We start from the raw sequence: 25,436 nt of genomic DNA on the forward strand, positions 1-25,436 counted from the left end.
TCCTCCGCCCATTCAGTTCTCAGTCTCCCTTCCTCGTTGAAGATGTTTTTCATGTTACCGACAGCAGCAACGGCAGCTTGTTTGGGGTAAACAGAGTTGGGAATTGAATATCCACAAGCTCTGTGTTGAAAAGATAAAGAAGAAAGGCTCCAGCTGTAAGCACGCTTTAAGTATTAATCCACAGACAAGATGTCCGTTTGTGATGATTAGCAGAAAAGAGAGGCCAAAATAAAAATAAACACAAATCTTGTGGATTACCTCAAAACCACACACAGTCACAAGAAGTCTCGGCTTGTCGTGAGGCTCTCCTGGCGGATTTGCAGCGCTGTAGGGCCACGTGTGATTCATTATGTTTGTTGGATTTGTTGTGCTCTTGTCTGGCTTCTCCATCACCCCACACACTGCGCAATCTGTTAAAAGAAAAAAATACCTAGAAAAATGAACCAGTGCAATATCCACGCAGCACATCAGAATACAAAGTGGCGAGCAGTGATTCACGCTTAAATTTTCATAACTCTGAAATTCATCTAATAGTGGAGTTTCATGAATCAGGTGGCACTCTTAATAAATATTAGGAAACAATTCTCCCTTATGGAGACATGGAGTGCTTGCAACTGACTGATAAACGTCTTTAACAAACGTAACGTCTAACCCGCTCTGGACTTTTAATTCCAGCCTCCATTCTGGGGCAGAGTGCATGTAGCTGCAGGGATGAAGCCTTCATCTTGGCTCAGACGTCTCCCCTGTTTCCAGTCCCCCCCCCCCGACACACAGCCCCCTCCGACTTGCTGCAAACCTGGCGACGATCGAACCCAACAAGATGGGTCTGTTTCAGTTCCTACTGGTGAATTCCCGTGCTGCCGGAAGGGCCTCGGCTCCTCGTGAAGACTCTCAAAACCAAATCTTCAGACAAAAACATACAAATCTGTGCGACGGTCTCAGCGGAGAAAACACAGGGAGAAGTCTTGATGGAAATGTTTCATTTCTTTTCCTCCCAACAGATGCTAAACGAGCAGCACGGATCTCTCGATTTGCATCTTTAGTTGCTTTGTTGATTTGATAACACATATTTGCATTTGGAAACAGCTCGAGTAATTTGACTGGGGACTCCCAATTTGCCTTTGAGGAGAAGTCTGTGCTGCAAACATTCTCGTTGGCTGGCATTGCTTTTCTTTTCTTCCGCTCTTGGCGTGCGGTGGGATCGTACGTACGAGACGCGAGAAGCGTTTGTATTTTGAACAGAACCAAGTCAATACCTGATAACGGGCAGAGTGTTGATCTCAGTCTCCTCACACCTCTTCTATCTGTCTGCTTCATGCGAGCGAGGAAAAGGAATTACGGGTAATAAACAGAAACCTGGATTTACACCAACTGCTTGCTTCTGTGTGTTTTTATACGAGCTCAGAGGAAAAAAGAAACACCTCTGAAGCACTAAAATGTAAAAAAAAAAAAAAAAAAAAAAAAAAAAAAAAGAAGCATTCTTTCTTACATGTTTTTCATGGTAGTGATATTCTGTGCAAACAAACTCATAATATAAACATAAATTTAAGAAAACATCTTCTTTTGCAGAAAAAAAAAACACTTGGAAAGTGTTACTTTAGGAATCTTCCTCCTTAAGGGAAATAATTCATATATAAACAAACATACATCTTTAAAATATGATTACTTGGCCGGTATTTGTTGTAATTATTACAAAATAAATCTGCTCTCTCTGTATATACAAATACTAAAACACTATCAGATTGTCATGTTTAGGTCTCAAATATACAAGTTCACTGGTAGACAGATTAATTTTTCATTCATGGTTGTAAAATCGTCAGAAATGTGAATCCGTGAATCCCTCTTTTTCTTCTTCCAGAGTAACTCCAACTTTAAATGCTGTAAAGTCCTGTGATGGGACAGCCGTAAATGTCACAAAGCTCTACTTCTCTACAGTTTCTGAATTTTCTAGATATCACAAATGGTCAAGGAGTTATGTTAAAGACAAGGTGACAGGATGGAAGTGAAAGGGTTAAACAAGTATTCATAACAAGCATGTCGCATTCAAACCTGCGTTTTGTTGTTGAAACAATAAAATCAAAGCATTTAAGTGCTGCGTAATCTAACCTCCCTCTCTGCCTGCACAGTCAGTATTAAATTAAACCCAGATGATACGACAGAACAAAGTCCGGATATCATTAACTGCTCGCCAGCGGCGTGCAGGCAGAGGCAGGACCCAGCGCGACCCCGGGGAGGTCACCGCAGCCCGTGTGCCTCTGTTCTCGCGTCGGTGTGTGCAGTAGTCAGGAGGCTTTGGCGCACTCTGGAATCGTGGAACCTGCATCCCTGAGGAGATGGTCATCTGGCAGGTGCCTGTGTGTGTGTGTGTGTGTGTGTGTGTGTGAGAGAGAGAGTATGGTTGATCTGCTTTGCACATTGCTCAGGGAACCCCTTGGCCTCCGCAGTCTTGCTTCCCCTCGCATTTTCCATGGTGTGCCTCCGCCTCTCTCTCTCGTGTGTGTGTGTGTGTGTGTGTGTGTGTGTGTGTGTGTGTGTGTGTGTGTGTGTGTGTGTGTGTTTTGCAGCAGCTGGAGTTCCACTCAGCTGGCCTCTCTTTATGCAGTCCTGCTGCAAATAATGAACTGTGTCTCTGCACAGCGGGGGCCATTTTAACTCAGGAGGACACAACTCACAGGAGCTAGCAGCTCTCAACATTTTAGCACCCGGCCTCCATGTCGAGTCTCTGACTGCACAACAAAGCTACGACCCAACCTCCAATTACCTCCAAGTCTTTGCAGATGAGCCAGCATCGCTGATCTGAGAGTGATTTGCAGCTTCGTTCCCGCCAAGTTTTTGTTACAGAAATGCCACCAAAAACAGAGTGTGCATTAGAAAGCTAATAGCGAGACTCCCTGCATCTGCAGATCCTTTTCTTTTTTCCTCAGGGGAAGATTTGGCACCTCACTGTAAAGCTTCGCAACAAAATTACCTCAGCCTAAACCTGTCAACAGACCATTACAGCCCACGCTGACTATTACGGGCTGGGGAGAAAAGGGCCAAAGCCATTGTAGCGCAAAGGTGTTGGCAGATATGGGCCGGAGGAATGTGGCAACAGGGATATTTGTTGGCTGTGCGCAAGACAGTCTCGCTTCTCAAAACACAGTCGAGTCTGCAGACCCTTATCAGCACGCTTAATAAAGCATGGCGATGCAGTGATATCAGTGCGGGATCCTTTTGGATCGTGAAGATTTAAATAAACTCATAATCCAGGTTGCACGGTGCACAACACGTGAAATCTAATACAGCTGCGCTGATTGCACAGCTTTCAGTAGGTTAATAAATCCTTCAAAGAGTGTTTTTCTATCGCCTCCTTCATCCCAAAACAATGATTTAGATCAGGGGTGTCAAACATGTGGCCAGTGGGCCAAAACTGGTCCGCCAAGATGTCCAATCATTTCCCAATCTGATGATATTAAAATCTGTAAAAGTAAGCACTACAGAAGAGGGCTAAAGTTTGGGCTGTTGGTTTTTATGCTTTCTCATTTGTTTGAGATCAAACCAGGTTGCTTCTGGCATCTGAAGTACTTCGACTCTGCAATTTAAAGACCTTCACACTTCTTGTCAGATCTGTCATTGACTTTAATCACACATTCTTGTTTGAATTTGTTTAGCTTAATTTTAAATTAATTCATGCTTAGAAAAAGCTCATAGGCAAGTCACAACAACAGCAAAATGTTGAAGCTGTGCATGGAATGCATGGATGAGTGTGTTAGAAAGTTTACAATAATCCAAATGCAACCCCAGCTTAAATGTTTTTAGAACTTTTCTGATTCAATGCCTCTGTGAAAACACAGTTTTCAACAGATAAGGGCTGGAATTAGTAAAAAAAAAAAAAAAAAAAAAAAAAAAAAATTGCAGTGAAATATCACAGTGACCAAAAACCTGAGCTAAAAATGACACCCTGTCCTCGAAACATGCCCAGCGCTATACTTAAGTGCTGCCCCATCATGCTCCTGGGCCTTCCATCACTGTCCGCTGACGAGGGAGCAGGGGAATTTGGCAACTACAACCCACCCCCCGCCCCCCCCCCCCCCCTCGACTCCCCCGGTGGGGAGGGCGGTCATACCTGGGGGCCCATGAATGGAGCCCTCAGGTAAAGCGCTGTTGAAACAAATCTAAAGCTGCCTAATGACACGCACCGTGAAACTCTTCACAGGTCATTTACGCTGCTGACAGGCTGCTGCCACAGCGCCGCACACCTCCTCTCAGCATGTGTGTGTGTGTGTGTGTGTGTGAGAGAGAGAGAGAGATCATGCAGATATACAGAGCATTGAGAGGGATAGCCAGAGGTTGACAATAAGAAAGTGAGGGCAGAGTAAAAAAAAAAGTAGCTCATGTATGTGTGATCTGTATTAGTCATACTCTGGGAGGTAATCTGTGAGCTATGAAAACAGTGTTTAGGCTCTCTGCAGCGTGGCCTCACAGCATGGGAAAGCGATTAGAGATGCTATCTCCAATGGCTGCTCAGCACTTGGTTGAAGTTACCTCAGGTCGTATTTCCGAAGATGTTTAATTTATGTTTGCTGTATTTGGAGTCTGACTTTGCTGCACAGTGGATGCCTTCGGAAATTCTTGTATTGGTAATCGAGCACGCCGATGTGCTTCCAGGCTTCGTCTCTGAAATAAAGCAACCCCGAAAAGGGACCAGTGCAGGAAAAAAAAAACAAATGAGAAGGAAATAAAGGCAAGAATAAAGCTGGTCTTTGACTTCTGTTCGCTAAACGACTAACATCCACCAATCTTTATGTGGTTAAATCCCGGAAAGCCAAAATCTTTCAAACTTTATCTTGTTCCCTACAAATTTGCAAAGACATATGTTCATTGCAAACATGAGCCAGTATTGTCCCACAGGCTGTTTACACACCTATTCTCCATAAATGAAATCAATGAATCGTTGGTTTTTACAGGTGAATGTGTGGGAAAGTTTTAGCTTAGAATATCTGAATATCATCTTAACAAATAAATCCATGCCTTATAGTCTGGTTTACAGATGGAACAAACAGAGAGGACCCAGTGGACGTCACACATACACAGGGTGAACATGCAAACACAGACGGGCCTCCAAGCCGAGTCTGGACTCAAACCGAGGGCCGTTTGAGGCAAAGCCTTTCCACTGCATCACAACACAGACCTATTCCAGGTTGTTCTTTTCCTTTAAATCGTTACCACACCAGTCTGGACTCTTTTCCAACTTCAATTAGTGTCTTCGTACATCAGTTTCAAGCCGCAAATACTCCTCTTCCAAAAAATGAAAACATTCACACAAGAATAGACAGTTTAAACAGGTGCTATGGTAACATAATCGTCACCGCGGCAATTACTGCCGTATGCCCGACTAACAACCATAAATCATCCTCCCTCCACAAAGAGGACGTTGTGGCGCTCCACTCCCATCCAATAATCAGAAATTGCTCCGTGTACGGCGTGACGAGCGGGCGCTGAAACGGCCCATTCTTCTGTTTGGCGGACGATATTTTGCTCTCGATGGCGACATTACAGGGATCCTTCAGCGGGCACAATATTGTACCTGCTCGACACCTGTTAGCTTTAGCCAGGGGTTTCATCAGATAGTTGAAATAAATACTAGTCATCATCATAACCATAATCATAGTCATAAAAACCAGGGGCCTTTGTGCCGTTGCCAAATTGCCCTGCCGTCTGATTTACAGTCGGACGAGGCGGGGAGGGGAGACAGGCAGGCCGGGGAGGAGGACGGCGTCTGCTATGTGCTGCGAATGGGAGAAACAGTCCAACATACACACCTGCAGACCACCCGTCTCAAACACACACACACACCTGGGAACTCTCAAAGACATGTAATGGGTGGGAATGGGCTGGAGGGAAGAACACGGAGGAATTCTCCTGGGATTACAAAGACGGACATTGTGCTGGAATCACAACGCAGCGCAGCAGGTGAGCAGGACGATAAGAGGCCAAGAGGACAAATTAGCCCCCCATATTAAAATAATCCCCCATGTCTAATAACAATAATATTCCCCACGCCGAGGCTCTGGCCGGATCACAATGGCGTTCCTTCTCAGGCAGCAACTTGTTGAAAACAGATTTGAGTGTTTGTGAAATGTGGGCCCATCATATCAGCTGGACTTGTCAACAACCCTGAAATACTCAGAGGTTAGAGGAATGGATGCCAACAGGAGCAAAGAGGTAGCCGTGTGTGTAAAAACAAAATCTGGAGCAGCTGTTTGATACAACGGGAGACCTGTGCTCAGTGAATTACGGACATAAAATAGAATTTATTGGTGACTCTACATTACATCTGGATGTGAGGGATAGTTCGGAAACGGACTGACGGTGTGTCCCGCCTGCACCCGCAGTCAGCTGCGATCAGCTTCTCAGTCCGCAGGGTAACCAAATGGCCAGAAATGGGCCAAATAATCACACCGAATGCTAAACAGCAGCAAAAATAAACTGGTACATGCGATTTAGCAGCCAAATATATGAAGACTTTATTTGTTACGAGGCACAGGTATCAGGGGAACGACCAAAGAACAACTACAATCAAGTCTGCAGTGATTTCTGAAGCAGCGCCCGATACACATCTATTGATCTCAACTGAAATTATGCTTCTACTTTCACCTTGTTTAAATATCAGAACTAAACTTTCCCATGGTGTTCACTGTATTTAACTTTTCTTTAAATGATGCCACATACTGTAATTCTGTGCACGTGTGTGCAAGGCCACTCGCTTCATGTGATTAAGATCTGTGCAAAAGTGAATGAAGAAAATTGTGACGTTCCAAAATCGTGAATTAAAAAGATTAATTAACAAGTGAGGAAGTGATCACTGCATGAAAAAAACCACTGTTTCCCCGTCGATCAAATGAAGCTTTTTGAACATTGTCTTAGAATACTGTTTAAGTTACTTATCTCTTACTGTGATGGAAGTTATGAAAATAATTACATCTTTAAAATGCACGATTGGTCATAAACTGACATACTTCAAGTGTTTGCTGTAAACTTTGCATTTGTTAAAGAATATCATCAACATCACATTGCTGGTTTTGTCTCTCAGCGCTCGGCGCAGCCATCTGAAAACAAATACTGAGATCAAACTGCTTACTCACAAACAAAAGCAAAAAATCTTCAGAAATATCTTCTACTCGAGGACTGAAATAGCGATCCCTAAAAACAAACAGAAAGACGTTACCGGTGCTAGTCAGCATTTGGACTTTGCTCAAGCATTGTACATGTAAACTTCTCTTCAGTCAGCGAGAGCAGGATCAGGAAACTCTGACTCTTGAAGTTGTTCCAGCATCAGATCTGCACACAGCTCTCTTCTTGTAAACATGTTTTGTTTTTTTTTTGTTTTTTTTTCTCTTAAACATCACCAAAAATGCCCAGCAGCTCCACGAAACATTAGATCTCTTTAATCAGCGATATATTTTATCGTTTGTGTAGAAAGTCATGTAAATAAAGCAGAATCGGCTGATTCAGGACTGATCTTTCAATATGATATCATCACAAGGAGGAGGTTAAATGTAAGGCACCAAATAATCCGTTTCAAGCATTTCCCCATCACGGAGCTGCTCTGTGCTGTGAAGCTTTCTGCAGTCGCAGTCGCCTCCTGGCCAGGGCCTCCTGTTTTTTCCTCTCGATCTCGGCTGCTGTGCACTTCCCTTTTGTCTGGCTTGTGACAAAAACTGGAAAAGACAGAAGAAAGGGAGAAGAAATCGTAAAAAACACTAAATATGATTTTATTACTGCGATCAGGAAATGTAATTACGCATTTTCAAAAGATCTGAGAAGGAAACAAAGTGGAAACAAGCAGTAAGTCAGAGCATTTATGCTGCCATATGACCGACTGCTTTTCAATTTGTTAATGTAGAATGATGTTCATTTGGAAATATAATCATAAAAAGTTCATCTACGTCCAGGAAAAAAAAAAACAAAAACAAAAACAATCAGTCTGCTGTTCACTGGCAATGGAGCTTCCTGAAGTTTGGCCTCCCTGCATGGTCACAAATTAAAGCCATCGTGCTGTGTTTACTCGCTTTCTGGGGAGAATTTTTCATGTGCACACGAGTTCAACTGTCAACGATTATAAGAACAACAGGCAACATCTGTTTTACTTGTGATCCCTTACATCAATATCCAGCTTTAAAGCAAACTGCTGAGAGCAGTGGAAGAGCAAGTGCACATACTTTTCCAAGAGCAAACATGTCCTGTCAGCATGCGAACACAACACGACTCTGATATTTGGAAAAAAGCTTTCATAAATGGGATCTTGTTTTAATAAACACAGAATGTTACTTTCTAAAATAAAGCTGTTACAACAGGACAGTGAAATTTTTCTGAACGTCTCAGATGTTTCCTGGTTCCATTCAGATTTATAGATCTGTCTGCTGCCTTGAAAAAAATATTACTATTTTAATAACTCTGTGGCAGGAAGGTTTGTGGGGACATCAAGTGACAGGAGAAATATGAACTATTATTTTTGAAAAGGCTCCTCAGCAGGGGAACTTTCAGATAGTTCACATGTGATGTATTTCGCTCCAGTTAAAATGAGCACATCTTACCTTTGCTGCATGTGGCTGCTGAGTCTGACACGTTCCTCTTGAAAGCCGTCTGAGTTGACTCCGAGCCCCGATGCGCTCTGGGTGTCACCGTTCGTAGCTTCACTTCCACACTGGCATTTCCAGCCTGGAAATTTCCAGAGGAATCCTCACGCTGGCTAAATGTGCCAAGATTTGTGTGGCTTCCTGGGAAACTCTGAGACATGTGAGATTTGTTGCTGGAGCCTTTCATGGGAATGTTCCATCCCTGGTAGGTTGTAGCTTCACAGTTAGTCCCTGGTAATGAGTTAGAAAGGACTGAAGCACATGACGGCTGTCTGTTAGCGCTGGCACCGGCGCCCGTGGGCCAGGCCGTGTCGATTGGCAGAGGCTCCGTGCTTCGCCTTCCTCTCTCCGTGGCAAAACCTTGGCGGCTGGTGGAACTCGTCTGCTGTGGCTGAGTGTTGGAGATCTTTTCCATGTTGTCACATACCTGGTAGAGCAGAGCATCGTCATCCCCGTCGTCCCACAGGCTATTTGAAATGTCTTTAGCGGATTCCGCCCCTGAATGAGCACCGCCGTGTTGGTTAGGGATCCCATCAACCCGAGGAGCGGAGGATGTCTTCGTAGTGGTGGAGTTCTGGTGAGACGTGTGCATTTTGGGCTGTGCGGCAGTGAAGCCGGACTTTGAAACTTCCTTGGCTTGAAAATAAGGGTTAGGCTGTAACTTGAAAGTGCTTCGGTTGATTGTCTTTGTTTTGGGACACAGCTCCTGCAGTGCACTGTGGTTTGGTTTGGGGCTTGTGTTCGATGACTGAGGAGCAGAGTCTGTGGAAGCAGCCGGCTTGCAGAGAGCTGCAGACTGTGCTGTATTTGTCTTAGTGTGAGGGTGGGAAGTAGCTTTGGTACTGGAGTCGTGTTGCTCGATGGGATTCTGGGTCATTGCAAGCACAAAAGAGTCATTTAGTAAGTCATCATTTTCCCAGTCATCTTCAAAGTCATCACAGTTATTTGCATTAGAACCACAGGATCCCTTATTTCCAGCTGAGGCCAACCCGTCACTGGACTTGAGCGCCGACTGTTGTCGTTTACTTGAAGCCACGGTCACAGATCGGTCTTTCATTTCCTGTAAATCGGCCAACGTTGCAGAGCACTCGCTCAGCCGCCCACTGATTCCTTGAGTGGAGGAGTCAAACAAAGCGTGCAGCTCAGCCTCCACCTGTTCGGCCGACGACGGATACTTCTGGTGCTTTGCAGGGCCCGAAAATGGTGGCCGTGCCAGTTCTGCTTCAGAAGCGTTCCCACATTCATCAGGTTCATTTTTCACAGGGTTGAACTGTTCTGAAGTGTCCGTGTCTTGCTGCATGTTTTCATCAAACTGCCGGGCCAGCTTCATCAGATCATCCACACTACTCTGCCTACAGATGTAAAAAGAGGAAAATGGCAAAACTTACAAGTTTATGGAAAAAGAACAAGCCAGAAGAGTATTCTGGAGTGAGGGAGACTGCATACCGAGAGGACTTTTTTCTGAGTCGTTGCCGAGGAATCTCTGGTGTACAGGGGATGGCACCCTCACCGATCCACTGCAGCAGACACGAGTCTCTCCCTTCAGGTCTGACATCCTAAACAAGATAAAAATGTAGAATAGAAAGTGTAGAATGACACAATCTTCATTGTCAGAGTGCTTTCCTACAGGAGGTTACTCAGTTTTCTGAAGCAGAACGGGAGGCAGACACACTCTCTTTAACTTTAGACTGCTGGAGACCTTTACTCACTGAGTTTCTCTTTCTTTTTTCCTTTCTCACAATCCATAAATTCATATTTCCAAACTACATATCACTAAATGGCTGTTTCTCTTCTGTGCTTTCTCTCTTTTCTCTCCGTTTCTTCCTGCCAGACATCCGAAAGTGGAACTGTGGCTTGAGCCTCATTTGAGTTTGATTTAGCATTACGTCCGAGCATCGCTCAGTGTATCAAGAAGCAACTGACCTTCGGTGCGATACGGTTCACGATATCTGATATTGGCACCACCCTGGTGCTCCTTTGTCCTGAACATACAGAAAAAAAAAAGATGTTATAGTGTTAATATGAAAGGCAGTAACAGTAATGTTCATTCAAATACAAAGCAGGAACTTAACAGTAAAGTACGTGTTGTGATTAACATTTGGGACTTTCATGTTAAGATGCATAATCCTGTATGAAGAGACAAAACAAATGACTTCTGTGATGGGCATCTGTTCTTCTTACCAGTATTGGCATGAGTTGGAGAGGTGGAGTCCCAAACAATATCCTGTGAAGCCTCCACATCTCCGGGAGACTCTGCATTATGCAGGCCGAAGTTTCTGCTGCAGCCTTGCTGCCTCGGGCTCTGCAAACCTGTGCAGATGAAACACTTGTCAACTGAACATCGATAAGGACTCCCTCACTAGGACTACTCTCAACAAGTCCTGGTAGAGTTGCAGTCTGAAGCACAGTAATCTTCGATGCAGCATGCTGAAGGGGGTGTGGCTCAAGGGCCCACAGTGACAATCACTTCTCATTGTTCACTAGACTAGATTAGCTAGTCCTGGCTCAATTTGCACTGGAATTCCTCCCTACCTGGACAAATGAGAATATGCATAGACATTAATGTGCACTGGCAGCGCTGATTAAAAGAGGGTATTCTCAATTGTACTCATTGTCACCTTGATTTGATGTATTTCTTTAATTCCATGTAAAGCACTTGGAACTACTTTGTGGGAATGATGTTATAAAAATACATTTGCCTTGAGACGACACCGACCAGGACAAATGAGAGCACGCATAGACACTACAACACTGCAATGGCAGCAATGATTAAAGAGGGATTTGGAGAAAGTTAGCCAATCAGAATGATGCAAGTTTTCAGTGAGAGGCACGGATTAAAGGGCTGGGGGTGGAGGGGTGGACTGAGATGCTGAAGTGGGAGAGAAGTAGACTGGAGCGGTGCGTTTACCACGCTCCAAGATAACAATAATGCATCTGTAAGTGAAACATGCATATGTATAAAATGTCACATCTTTTTTAAACATATGAAAACAAACAGGATGCACACAGGTCGCCCTGCCTGAAATCACTGTGATCCGTTTGTTTTGATGGCCTCGTGGCCACCAACTCTGTTCCAGGTCTAAACTGTTCTCCAGCCTCGGATTACTTGTGTTCCAGTCGTGTGTTCCTCCCAGATCCAACAGTCTCACCTGTGCACAGGGGCGATGCTGCTGTTCGGGGCATCTGCCTGTCGGATTTCTTCTCCTGTGATTTGTGACCCAGTTTGAAAACATCCGTCCACAGCGCGCTGAACTCGGGGGTGTGAGCAGCAGCGCTCCGCGGCTCTGACATGAGTCGCCTGCACGCTGCAGCGACGGCAAACCGCGCCGGACAACGCGGCTCGTCGAAATATCTACCTGCACAATTTTAACCGCATTCAAACGTGTGTGTTTTTTCTCCTTTTTTTTATTCGTTTACAGAGAACAAGCCGCCATGCTTGCTCGTGACGTCACGGAGTACGGAAGCCGAGAGGCGTTTGTTTCCCCCGAAAGGTACGCGCACCACACACAGCACGTGCGGTTTGATAATTGTAAAAAAAAATAATTGCAGTAATTGTGTAATAAAATGAGCCTGTGATGAACCCCACATTTTAGGTTCATTATCAGTTTTTACAAACGGTTAAAAACTCACTGGACTTACCCACATCCACATACAGAGAGAGATGAAGATATCAGCCTCAGAGCAAAAAACATCACAGGCTTCGCTCATGGAGACTGAAAGAGCCACAAAACAAGACAAGTTTGCACTGTTCCCTTTTCCCAGCTGTTCCACATTGTGAGAATGTTGCATCTTTTTTCTATGCCTGGTATTTTTGCTCCTTCATCCCATGGTTTCACATGGATCTGTGGTTATTTTGTGGTCTAGGCTTGGTCGTGTTGCATTCTATTCATTTTGACTCACATGTTTTGCCTTCTTTTGGTAATTTACCTTCAATTTGTAGCCATTCTCTGTGTCCTTTAGTTGAGTTTATGGATTATGTCAGTGATTTTGTTTTTCCTCTGCTCTATTGGTAATTTCATCAATTACGCTGGTCACTTTGCAGCTTGTGTTGCTTTTTATTTATTCTTTTGTCACCACTCGCTATTGTTTCACACCTTTTTCTGTGTATATTCCACCTCTGCCAACCTAATGAGTTATAATTAGTCTAGTGAGATTCAGTATAGCAGTTTTGACATAAATTATATCCTAACAGATGCACTTACATTCATGTATGTTAAAGATCACTCAGAGAGATTTACACAGCAGTTTTGATTAGATTGCATTATATTGAGAGATGATACTGATATTTTCTTGATGCCATAGGCACTGATAAGAGAACAAAAAAAAAAAAATTTCTTGGCTAAAAGGAGAAGGTTACCCTGACTGCTTTGGCTCTTCGACATTTACTGAGAAACTAAAGCTGTTCTTGCAACATGAAATGCAAGTTAAATCAACATATACTGATTTAAACTTGCAGTAGAAATGTAGCATCATGTCGCTGCTGAATGGCATTTACATAAAAGCTGTTGTAATGATTATACTTATTGACTATTTATATTTGACTTTCAGAAATCTGTAGCTAGCCTATTTAATACAAGATAATAATCTCAAGCTAACGTGAAGTTTAACACAAAAGTAATGGTGGATTTAGGTCCCATTCAAATGTTAGAGTATGATAAGTAACAATCCACTTGTCTAAATGTTCATTTTCGACCTTAATTTTATTAAAGTGGGAGGTATTTTACTTGCCGATTGCTCCATGTTCTCTGTAAAAAGAAACGAGGAGCAGAAAAACCCACATTTGCATTACCAGACTCCGCGCTTTGTCCGCTAACTCCATGAAATACAGACGTTCAAATTCGAGTTTGTGTTGCTCTCGGGTGATTGCAAACGTTACTGTAAATATTTTGTCAGACTACCAAGTGGCCTGCACATATGTCTGCCCAGTAATTGTAGTCAGGTCTCATTGGGCCTGGAGCTCGTTTGTTGGTATAGAGCCCTTTTTGAGATGGTTTCCTTTTGCCCAGATAGTGTGCCGATTGTCAAATAAATCCATCACACTTTCCTTAAATGTTTATTATGTTGCTCCACTACATTTGCAGACACGGTCCATATTTCTTGGTGTTTGACAAAAGAAATGCCACAGAGCTTACAGACTGAAGCGGTAACTGCTTGTGCTATCCCTTCATGGATGCTACTGTTAATAATCAGCCTTGACTGTATTGTAGTTGGCGGGCAGCGTTGTCCTGCAATGGCACGTTGTGCCTTAAATTAACATTGTAATTTAGCAGTTTGACTCTTTTTAAAAGCATCAAAAAGCTTTATTTGTCAAATATTAGAAGATCTCTTTGTCGCCTGACACATATTGGACTAGAAACCTCAGAAAGAATGATGGAAATAGATCCAGTAGATTGTGACACAAAGAGAAGGGGAAAAAAAAATACGATAATAATAGGAGTCAGAATGGAAAATCTAAAACTGGTCTCATCTGTTTCACAGTTGTAAGCATAAGAATCTAATTTGCATCACTTTTAATTCAATTTAGTGTCCCATCTTGTTCTCAGTCAGTCAAATGTGGACAGTACTGGCACGTTGCATCAACTAGTGGCTTTGTTCAGTCCAAAACCATCAGACTTCAAAAAAATCAATTATTTCAAAACTCCTTCAAGAAACAAAGCAGGGGAAGAAGAAAAAAAAAGACTAAAACATTGTGCTTAAAATAAACCTTTTTGAGATGGATACAGTCATTTCAGTAAACTTTATACTTTCAAATGTGGAAAAATATCAACACCACATCCAGCTATCCATCTTAGCCAATTGATCCAAGCCAGGGTGACTGGGTGGTGCAGCTGAGCTCAACACTCCTTCAAATAGATACACAAAAAGACACACAATACAGTCAGTTGAGAGCGAGAAAGTTAGAGCATACAAATTTAACAGAAAGATCCTCATGTCACCGACTATGCTGGAAATTGTATTGAAATCAGGTGTAAGTTTCATGCAAAGATGGACATTTCTGAGCTGAAAAGGTCTTTAAATCATTTTATCACATCCTCAGTTGTTAAATGACATTTTGTGTCTCGGGCAAACTGCAGAAATTTTCTTTAAATCTACAAAATCAAAAAACAGACTATTTTTTCTGTAAAATTTCATGTAATTGTGCGAGCTGATGCTTTGATCAAAATGATCTTTTCTTTTAGTTTATCTTGGAGGAAATTTCTCAGTCAGAAATTAAGTGTATAATTCGTAGTTAAACATGTGATAAATGCAACTTTTAGGTTTCATGTAAACATACATAAAGAATATTTTCAAACTAAATATGTAGAAACTGACACATTTTAATGTCTAAATTATCTGTGTCTTTGCCTTCATTATTTGACATTTTGTTAATTGATTGAAAAAAGTGGGGTTTTTTTTAACCTGCATGGTTGATTATTTAATTTCTGATGCCAAAACTGTATAACCACAAGTGTCCCATTGAAATTTAAAAGGCCTGGCCAAACTGGACTGCAGAAATTACAAAACACTGCTATAAAATCCCACATTGAAAACACACCAAAAAGGAAAATGTTATAAGTTGTAAGAAAGTTAAACTCAATATTTTGTGAGATCAAATTCTGCTGTTTTTGGCTCAGATTAAATTTAATTGTCATGCATATTGCATTGTTTTTAAAAGTTGGTAACCTGTAAGTTGATGCTCTTTCTTCTCTTCTCTCTGAGAGCTGAGCCGCATGATGCATGCTGATAATATTATTCACACTGACATATACAAACAGGATTTGGAGTTTTCACAGAACAAACTGATTTCTGTCATCAAATATGAAACTTTAACCCAAAACATTTGTCAAGTAGAGTTTCTGCAGAGATTTCTAGAGTTCCTTTATTCCATCTGACATTGTTGGAACAGCAACTTTCTGCATAGTGGCCCGCATGCATGGATTTTAAATGACGTGTCATGATTTTAAATAAGTGAGGATTCATTTAATTGCTTGGTTTATTTTATAGTTTTGTTATACGTTCACCGATGGTGATTGATATATTTTGTATCATCACACTATGCCATTAATCTACATTGAGACATTTTAATATCAAATGCATATCATCTGGTGTCTAACACACACACCCACACCCACACACACACACACACACACACACACACACACACACATACACACACACACACACACACACACACACACACACACACACACACACACACACGCTCACACACACACACACACACACACACACACACACACACACACACACACACACACACACACACACACACACACGAGTATGAAGGGCAATTTCCAGAATAAAGCACTAGATGGTGCTTGTATACCTTCTTGGCATTTTATGAGTGTGTGTGTGTGTGTGTGTGTGTGTGTGTGTGTGTGTGTGTGTGTGTGTGTTTGATGTGTGTTTGGGGGTGTTGTGGAGGAAAATAGTAAGTAAAGTGAGAATGAACTGAATAGTAGAAACAGATTTATTTTAGAAAATATTTTATAGAAGTGTGGTGCTCCTCACACACACGCACGCACGCACACACACACACACGCACACACACGGACAGCAGCGAATTGCTAAGCCTGATTATGCTTGATTCTACTTTGATTGTTTTCATTTGGAAGCGGTTTATCAGTATAGAGAATTTGGAAAACCAATCAGCTGTGTTTCTTTGATTGAGTGCCAAGAGCAGTTATGAACAGACGACCTGCAGTCGCAGCATCGACTTCCCCGGTTTTCTTGTGTCTTGTTTCGTGAAAACATCGGCCTGTATTTACCCGCCAAACAATGAATGAAAGGGAGATGAGGTCAGCTGCAACATGTGTCATCTCTGGAGCACACACACTCCCGTTTAGAGGGTCAAAAGCAGGAAGAGGCTCGTAGAATTAAAACGTTGAAGTGCCCTAGAGTCATTGTATTAGCAGGTAAACAAAGGTGGCAGAAAAGTAGCATTGAGTCATTTTAGGATTTAATGCTAGTATCTAAAAATGTTACTTTTCAAATCATTTAGGTGGCAGATATTGAAATCACTGTGATGTAAAGCATGAAAAAAAGCAATATGTCCCTTTAGAGATGCAAAAATAAATGAGTAAATCCATTTGCATTTGTGGAAATTTTTATATTTGCCATTTAGTTTGAACATCTTTCATAGAAATGCTTTCCTTTTTTTCTTGCTCTTTGCTTTCTTCAGGAAATGTGTGTGTTTTGCAGCCGTACACCGAACAGCACATTTAAGCCTACGGGCCATTGTCATGTTAGTGGCGTAGCTGCTGTCAATGTTAAAGAGGTTAACTGGAACCGCCAGTATGGATGTAACAGTGATTTAATCAACAGTTAGCTGCGTTTCATGCCTCCCTTTAATGCATTCAGCTAATCTTGGGGGTATCCCCATTGCTCTGTCAAGCGAGCTGTGTCATATCACGCTGCCACACAAATCCACACCCGGGGGGTGCCGTCTCCTGCCTGTCTAAAAGTCACCATAACACCCTCTGTCACAGCGAATGTTAGCATTTCTCAGAAGTGATAGTTAGACCGCGGAATAAAGGGCATGAATGTGTCAGCTTAAATTTGAATATGAGGCATCAGCGGGCCTTGTGTTTTTGCCCATCCTCGCTCTCCTCCTCCTCCTCCTCTTCTTTCCAAGCCATGTCGCGGCTGAAAAAATATTGCCAAAGGCTGCAGAGGGAGATGAGAGGAAGAACACTTTAGCGTGGATTCTTCAAGCTTGCCTGCCTTTTTCCCAGAGGTCTGTCGCTTCACCTAACTACCTACCGCCTTCTTCTATTTATTGGTTACGCCTGGGTTGTTTAGAAGCAATTAAGAAGCTAATTGTCGAGATTTCTGTGGACTGGGTATTATAGTAAAAAGTAAAGAGCTAATGGCTAATTGCCCAAGCAGCTGCTTGTGTTTATGAAGGAGGAGCGAACATGCCAGGGGATCTACCAGGCGTAGACAGCAATGAGGACAAGGAAGTGTGTGTGTGTGTGTGAGAGAGAGAGAGAGAGAGGTAGGGTGGGGGAGCTCATCATTGCTGTGGATCCTTGGGATGCTTCATACTGGGCAGCTGCCAGTTGAACAAGGCGAGGAGAATATGAAACTCAACGCCGAAAAGTGTCTGCATAAATAATAATCACCTCCGATGGCCTCTGGTGTTTCACCTCCAAGGAGTCCGTCGCGTCGTCTGTGTTTGTATGTTAAGGCTATGTCCCAGTGTTTACGCCACCCCTCCCGTGTGCTCCGATCCCCCACCCCCCCACCCATTCTGCCAGACCCCCTTTGGGCTCGCTGTGCCTCATGGATGACAGTTAGCATGTGGCAGAGCTCTCTGAAGTGGAAGGGATCCAGGATACGGAGTTTCTGTGCCAGCGTCAACCAGGCTGGGATTTCACCCATTTCACAGTGTCTGCCAACGGCTGGGACTGTGAATGGAAGCATTTGGAAACAATGCCCGCTTCTGCAGCGTCAGATCAGTGGGCTTCAGCACTGCTTCGATGCAGCCCGAGGTGGTTTTGGCGTCTGCCTGAAAGAATCCCAGCAGCCTTTTTGGTCACATGAGGCGAGAAGGAAGTGCTAAAGGCTGTCCAACTGCACTCTCCTCCAGCAGTAGATGGTTGAGATGAAGAGGACAAAGAGGCAAAGTGATCTTCAGAACCAGGCAGTCGTTATTTGGCTTTCTGTTGCTTGTTGCCTTCCAACATGACTGCTGTGATTTGAGGGCTGTGCACTGAAGACCTGCTAAGCTTTCTGAAGCCCAGCTGTTTTGAATATATAAGCAAAACCAGGGAACACAGCAAGAACATTCAAGTTAGTCCATTGTCATAATCACAAATGTTCCTGTCGGCTAAATACAAGTTTTAATCAAGGCGCGAAGGAGAAATAGTCAGAAAACAGGCTCAACATATTCCATATTATCTGCTTTATCCTCTTAAACCAGATGGAATAGCAGCGTCTCGGGGTAAATTATGTCGAATTAGTCTCCGTGTACAACCACATTACAATCTGCCCAGGCAAAGGGAGGGAGGACGCTGTCTGAATGGTGTGTAGCTCTACAGTGAGTAGTTGTTGATGGCTACATCATACAGTACAGCAGATCATAACCGATGTGCACAATGACGCACATCTGAATTAACCCAACGATACCTTTCATCTGCCCGATTCACCCCGTCGATGGTCTGTTTGGGTTGATGTGGTTTGGTCTCGACAGCGTTCAGACTATTAATTAAAGATGAATCAAGTCAGAACTGGTCCGACTTGATTCATGTTTAATTTTCTGAAATCACATCAGAATTGGTTTGGAGGCGGATTGAGACTCAGTCCTCTTGTTTTGTGTCTTCCGGTCTTCATATGGCAGAAGTCACATTTCCACCTATCAGATCAGACTAAAGAAATATCGATATTCGTTTGAATGAGACCAAAGTTGGCGAGTGTGAACGCACTCTTAATGTTCCTTTCGCTTGAAACCGTTGACCTTAAACTGGGAATGATATTTTTTAATGGAAACTGCATAAGAAAATCATTACATTCAGTTTTGAATCTTCACCAACATAGCAAAACTTTAAAATAACAATCAGATTTTAATACTTTTTCTGAATTATTTTTCTAATGTTTAATCAAATCAGTTCTCACTTTCGACACTTGTACATTCACTGATTGGAAGCAGAAATTATTGTATTAAACTGATCATACTTGTGATTTTTCTATCAATTTCAGGTTACAGGTTCATACATCTCAAGGACGTCAAGGGCGATAGAGTATTTAAATTATTACTTTATTCTTAATACGGCTTGTTATCGCTACAGAGAACTGTTAACTTCAGACTTTGAGTATGACCTTAATATTCTTTGCTCTGCTCGCACACAGTGAGAGAGACATCAACAGTAACGTCCAAACTGTTTGACTGGCAGCTGATCTCTGGGGCGCCCTGCAGAAGGCAGTGATTAGCTTAGCAACAGGGGTGGGGAGGAAAAAAAAAACCCACCTCACAGTTAAACAAAACCTTTATTTTAAAAATTTCACCCTGTTATTAGGCTAACCTCCAAAACTTAATATCTGTAATGAAATAACATAATTTTAGTAAATTCAATTAACCTCTGTCTCGACCCCCTCAGGGCTTCACTTAACATAGATTCAACTAAGGTTGTCTTGATTGCAGCTCGGCTTTAGGTGTTACAGACCTCGCTGTCTGTCTCTCGGTGTTCAGTTTATGGGAAATATACCGCGTTATGGTGAACTTATCCGTGCCTGCTGGGTCATGTAACGCACCCAGGCAATATCAAAGAGGGAGCCATTTTGTCAGATTAAGACACAGCAGCGGTTGTGGAGAAATTTTAAAGTGAGCAAGCAGAGAGGGGCGGTGCGCACGGCGCGCCGAGGCAGCAGCCTACTTTGACTGCTCATTTATTCTGTTTATAATAGCGGAGCCGATGATAAATGTCCCGCAGAGTGCACATGTGCTAAAATATTCATCAATTGGAGTCCCCCTAATTTGCGGAGGAGGAAAACCAATAAATTCAAATGTGAGCGGCAGTCATGTTATATTCATATGAATATGCAAGACCATGGGTAGGACATTAAGATTAATCTGGCATGTACGCGCTTTTAACCATTTCCAGGATAATGACCTGCGTTAGATGGAGACGTGTTGGAGGAAGGTGAGAATTTGAGAAACCAAATGCTCGATTGAAATTCAACCACGAGTCCTGTAATGATGTTCCTGTAAATTTTAGGGTGAACAGGGAGCCCGAAAGCTGAAGAAGAAGAAGAAGAAGAAAAAAAAAAAAATCCAAACTCCCACACTTCTCACTGATTAAAGGGAAAGGAGGAGGAAACAGCTCTTTTCTGTTCATTCTCATTTTCAAACATGTAATAACATAAAAACGGGCTCTTAGCCTTTTTGGTTTTGGTAAAGCTTCATTTGTCATTATCATGTCATCAGACTCCAAACCGCATGCTTTTGAAAAACTGCTTGATTAGTCCGTTCCCTCGGAGCAGCAGCTGGCACAGTTTTCCCATTCCCCCTCGTTCTTCTGCCGTCTCTCCTGCCCTTATCTCCTGCTTTTCCACCTCTCTCTTTGTCTCGATTCTCTTCTCATTCTGTATTTCTTCCTGTGTGTTATTCTCACCCTTTCTGCTCAGGTGTGTGGGGCCTGGAGGAGGAGGGGGGGGGGGGGGGGGTTTCTCCAGCCGTGTACCCCACAGAGTCGCTCTCTCCTGGGGTAGGGATGACAGGAAGTCAGCCAGATGGCACAGAGCAGGTCTGCAGCATGTGACCTCCTCTCTGGAGGGAGAGAGGGAGAGAGAGAGAGAGGAGGGCGGAGCCAGGAGGAGGAGAGAGGCTGAGGAGATGGAAGAAAGATGTGAGGAATGGAGCCAACTGAGCCTCATGTATGTCAGTTCTGGGATTTGTTTGAGACATGTAAGATTGTGATTCGGGTCGATGTGGAGTATTTTCAAGTCAGTATTATCATAAATAAATTAGCTCTCTGTTGTCGTATATTTCTGAATGATAAAACGACTGTTTTGAGTCAAGAACAGCCAAAAGCATTTCACGCTGGTGTCTGAAATAGTCAGTATGAAGAAGACGATCAATGAATTAACACTAGTATCAACTTTATTCCTTTGATTTCTGGACCGCTTCCAACATCTCTGTCTACTTCCGAACCCAAGTGCAAAAATGCAAGAACAATGGTTCAATCATTGTTTAGCTTCTGTTTATTTTTTCAAGGCAGATGACGTACACGATTAGATTATTCTTGTTGCGTAGGTTGAAGCCTGTTGCAGTGGTTCTCTGATGAGATTGTTAAAACTGTCGGAGCCTTTATTTGCAGTCAGGATGAGAGCTGCTGTTTGATCCCAATGACCTGAATTACTACAGCTTCATTCAATTATTTTGTTAATCAGCCGACTAAAATGTGCTGTGGAAGGAATACTAAAAGAATATAAAACCATCTTAAACCATTATAATAGATCCAACGTAATACTGTTTTTTTTTGTAGTACTGTACTGGTAGTTTGTGACTATTGAAATATGGTAGTTGTTTTGACTCTATTTGTATTTTATAATCATTTGACAAACTGTGTTGATCCAGGACAGTTAAAAAAGGATCTGCTCCAGTCTGGAACACTCATCCACACATTCTCAGTTTTGTACTATTATGACTGGCCTATTTGTTTTGTATCTTTTGCATGCTCTCTTGGTGTAGTACTGGCCATGAAAACAGTCAGCAGAATGAACAAGACGAAGACTAAAGTTTTATTCATTACAATCATAGTCTTTTATTTACTCTCAATTTATGACTTGGCACTTTTGGCAGTTTCCCTGCTCTTGTTTATTATAAAGACTTAATCTTTGGAATACGTAGAGAAACTGTAGCCGTCCATTATGTTTTCACTGATCTGCAGCTGCCCCTGGTTTGCATGGCTTCATTTGGGAAACTGTTGATCTGTGTATACTTTGAGTTTTTCACAGTCACATATTTTTCATCAGAAACTGAGTTTTATACACAATGAGATATTTACGAATGTTTAGAAAATGCAACTGATCAGCACATTAAAATATTTCTTCCTATACAGATTCTAGAAAGACAACAAGACGTTTCTTTCTATCCATTACAGTAACTTTATTGTAATTTCCTCAATCTAATATGCTAAGTCAAATTTTTTAATAATTTTCTGAAGGTTATATTCCCTCCTGGTGGTGCATCTGGTCAACTTCCTGACCTCTGAGTGTAGGTTTGAGTCCTCATTAGCTTACACAGAGCAGACAAACACACTATAACTCAGACATCAAACGGTTATTTGCATCTCGCGCTCCGCTCTCCACAGCCAATCCTGCCTGTACAGTAAAACCTGCCGTTTGGTGACCCCAAAAAAGACACAACTTCATTTCACCCAGCTGGAAGTCACATCACAAGTTAACTGCTCCAATTTGATATTGATATCCTCAGTGTAAAGGGGGGGGTGGGCGGGGGTGAATAAATTGACAAATTTCCTCACTTATTATTATTATTAACATTCCCATGCGCCCGCAGATTTGCTCATCGCATCAGACAAACTTCCATTTCATGCACAACTCCCAGTCTGCCCCGAAACCTCCCCCCTCTCCCGCCGTCTCCCCCTTCTGCCTGGGGTTTCCTTTGATCTAAATTTGGCCTCAGTAGAAGATGTACACAGTCATTTTCATATGGAGGCTTTGAACACACTGATGGAGCGCCCGTTGCCGCTGCGCTCACTTTTATCCTCCGAGCCTTTTTTCCCCCCCTTGGAACCCTGCGAGCATATGGCGAACACCCCTCACCGGAGTTTCTTACAACAGGAGGGGCCGCCCACTCTGAACGTATCCTATTCCCAGAGTCCTTCCACCACGGCGGGTTTAGAGATGTTGGAAATTAGTTACACTAGTCGAGCTTTGACAGCGATGCTTACGAGGCAGAGTTTGTTTTAATAGACTCGGGAGGCTTCTAAATAACCGACCGCCAGTGCGGCTGAAAAATGGAGAACATAAAGACAAATACGAGCAATCGATATCTTGATCTCACCCACCTGCTCACCTTTCCTCTCATTCAGCTTCTATGTAGGCGGCCATTCAAGTGAAGCAGCAGATGACACATGAGTTACAATATTGAATATTGCCATATTGAATGTCTTTAATAAGAAAACGGAAAACAGGATTTGCCCCTCAAATTTTTCATTTCTGCAACTGTGCTCTGGGACAGGAAGATCGCCTTTCGAGCTCTGGTCTTTCGCTTTGCTGAAACAGAAACCTGCCCATTGTTTGCTGACAGAACTGCGGTCTTTTGGTCTCCTCTCCTTGAACTGAGGTCATCTGCTGCCAAAATGTCCGTCAAGAGACAACGGCCAAGACAGAGCCGCTGTATCGCACGCTGGCAGTCTGAGAGATTAGAGCCAGTGAAAACCCTTTGGAAAGAAAAAGAGGTTCCCCTGATGCTGACAGCAAGTTCGGCATGAAATTGGTCTGTTCCAGTGAGGAAACAGCAAATTGTAAAAGTTAATTGAAGTTTTTTGTGTTTACATGGGAACATTTTGAAAACAATGTCCATTCGTGCCTTGCGAAGGACTGGCGAACTGTCCAGGGTGTTTCTGCCCTCGCCCATGAGTTAGCAGGGATTGGCTCCAGCACCCTGCGACCCTGAACAGGGAAAGCGGTGCAGAAAAGGAATGAATGAATGAATGAATCTCCATTTCCAAGGCAAGGTATAAAGTCCCAGGAGAAAATGGACTGGCAGTCATGCCATTCTGGAGGTCGCTGTTGTTTATGTCCATCTATTTGTCCGTGTGTAGAAGTAGAACTGGCTATCAGCATCTGCCTTGTTGACATGGAGACAGAGCCTAAGCCTCAACGTTTACAAGAAGTTGCTTTCCCCCGTTTACTGGAAGATTGAGTCAGAGCATTTTCAAAAAGTTGTGCCTTGTTCGCCATTCTTTAAAAGCTGCATTTTCAGCAGCTCTGAGGACCATTGTCGTGGAAATGGCCAAATAGCATGAATGAGCCAATCGAGGGTGTTCCCTCTTAAAAGAATTGTCAGAAAACACTATAGCATATTCAGCTCAAACGATTTAGGTCAACTTAGCATCATTTAGCCGGAGACGCTGTGATCCACAGGACCTGACAATATATAACATAACTCATGCTCCCAGTTCGCTCTGCTGAAGGAAGACAGTAGAACGCACGGAGTCCGAAAACATTGTTTCAGAAAAGTGCATTGTACTTAATTAGCATTTGTAAATTAGCCAACAGAAACATCCTTAGTTTACATTTAGGCTTCAATAAACTGTGTGATGAAAAAAAAAAAGCAATAAACATGTAATCACAATTAAGCACCAATTAAAACTGCCTAGACAGTCATTTTATTTACTTGGGTGAAAATTTTCATCTTTCTATTGTGAAATGGTTTCCCTGTGAGGGCTGTTGTGCAGCGAGTCCGTGATCAAAAATACATGTGTTCTCCGGAAGGGGTACAGCATTTATCTCATTACCATTTCTTAAATGTTTACAGCCATTGTCTTCCCTTACACCGCAAACACTGAGCTGTACATGTAAAAGTGCTGCTGGGGTTGTTTTCATGCTTTTATCTTAAATACATTCTTTCCAGATTGTTCAGCCCCAGAAACTGGTAATTACCATATATTATCACCTCCACAAGCTCTACCACTAGGGTTGCCATGTTTGAGGTAATTATATCACTCCCAAGTCGTCTGTATAATCACTTCACTGAGGAAGCCGCCTGGTATTCGGGAGAGCTTTGACGCAAACAGAGAGATGTTTAAACTCTTTCCTTTTGCCTCAGGGATACACAGAGGACAGTATTTTGAAAATCAAAGGGATATGTGGGCTGTTATCTGGGCTTTATTGAGCTGATCTTTGTTCTCAGTATGACCCGAGGACATTTATGACATCCTTCATGAACTAAGCAAAGCGGAAATCCACTTGACCACGTTGAAAAGAGGGAGGAATATCAGTTTGTTAGTGAGGGTTTCTGATGATATGTGCCTTTCAGCTCACATTTCAATTTACAGCTCATGTGTGATTGATAAATAGGCTGAACATGTAAATACAGGCGGTAACAAAAATCAACCAGAAATATGCTGTTAAATCAAACGCTGAGGTCTATGCAGCCAGCTTCACTTTGATTTTGCATCTGTCTTCTGTGGCGAGGCCCTGGAACTGATCCAGACTTCGTTTTGGGCAAAGGCATTATACACCACACTGGACACAGAAACACACGGGCTTTTGGAGGAACCCAATTAATCTCAAATACAAGTTCTTGAGAGTGTGCGTTCATGGACGTACAAACTCCAGACAGGAGAGGAC

General features: G+C 42.8%; 1 protein-coding gene across 1 annotated transcript; it reads right to left on the minus strand.

Moving 5' to 3' along the window:
- Positions 1-6,527: 6,527 nt before the first annotated feature.
- Positions 6,528-10,592, minus strand: LOC115399403 (uncharacterized). Its single transcript, XM_030106729.1, has 4 exons — positions 10,542-10,592; positions 10,065-10,174; positions 8,577-9,970; positions 6,528-7,700 (listed from the first exon to the last, which is right to left on the minus strand). The coding sequence occupies exons 3-4, from the start codon at positions 9,946-9,948 to the stop codon at positions 7,576-7,578; spliced, it is 1,497 nt and encodes a 498-aa protein (XP_029962589.1). The 5' UTR covers positions 9,949-9,970; positions 10,065-10,174; positions 10,542-10,592; the 3' UTR covers positions 6,528-7,575.
- Between the last annotated feature and the right edge of the window lie 14,844 nt (positions 10,593-25,436).

Source organism: Salarias fasciatus, chromosome 13 (genome assembly GCF_902148845.1).
Source record: "Salarias fasciatus chromosome 13, fSalaFa1.1, whole genome shotgun sequence".
Taxonomy (NCBI): Eukaryota; Metazoa; Chordata; class Actinopteri; order Blenniiformes; family Blenniidae; genus Salarias; species Salarias fasciatus.

Excerpts from the sequence above, each read along its gene's own strand:
- LOC115399403 (XM_030106729.1), bottom strand. The coding sequence starts at position 9,948 with ATGAAGCTGGCCCGGCAGTTTGATGAAAACATGCAGCAAGACACGGAC. Across the intron at positions 7,701-8,576 it reads AGCAGCCACATGCAGCAAAG|TTTTTGTCACAAGCCAGACA; the intron begins GTAAGATGTGCT and ends TGTCTTTTCCAG.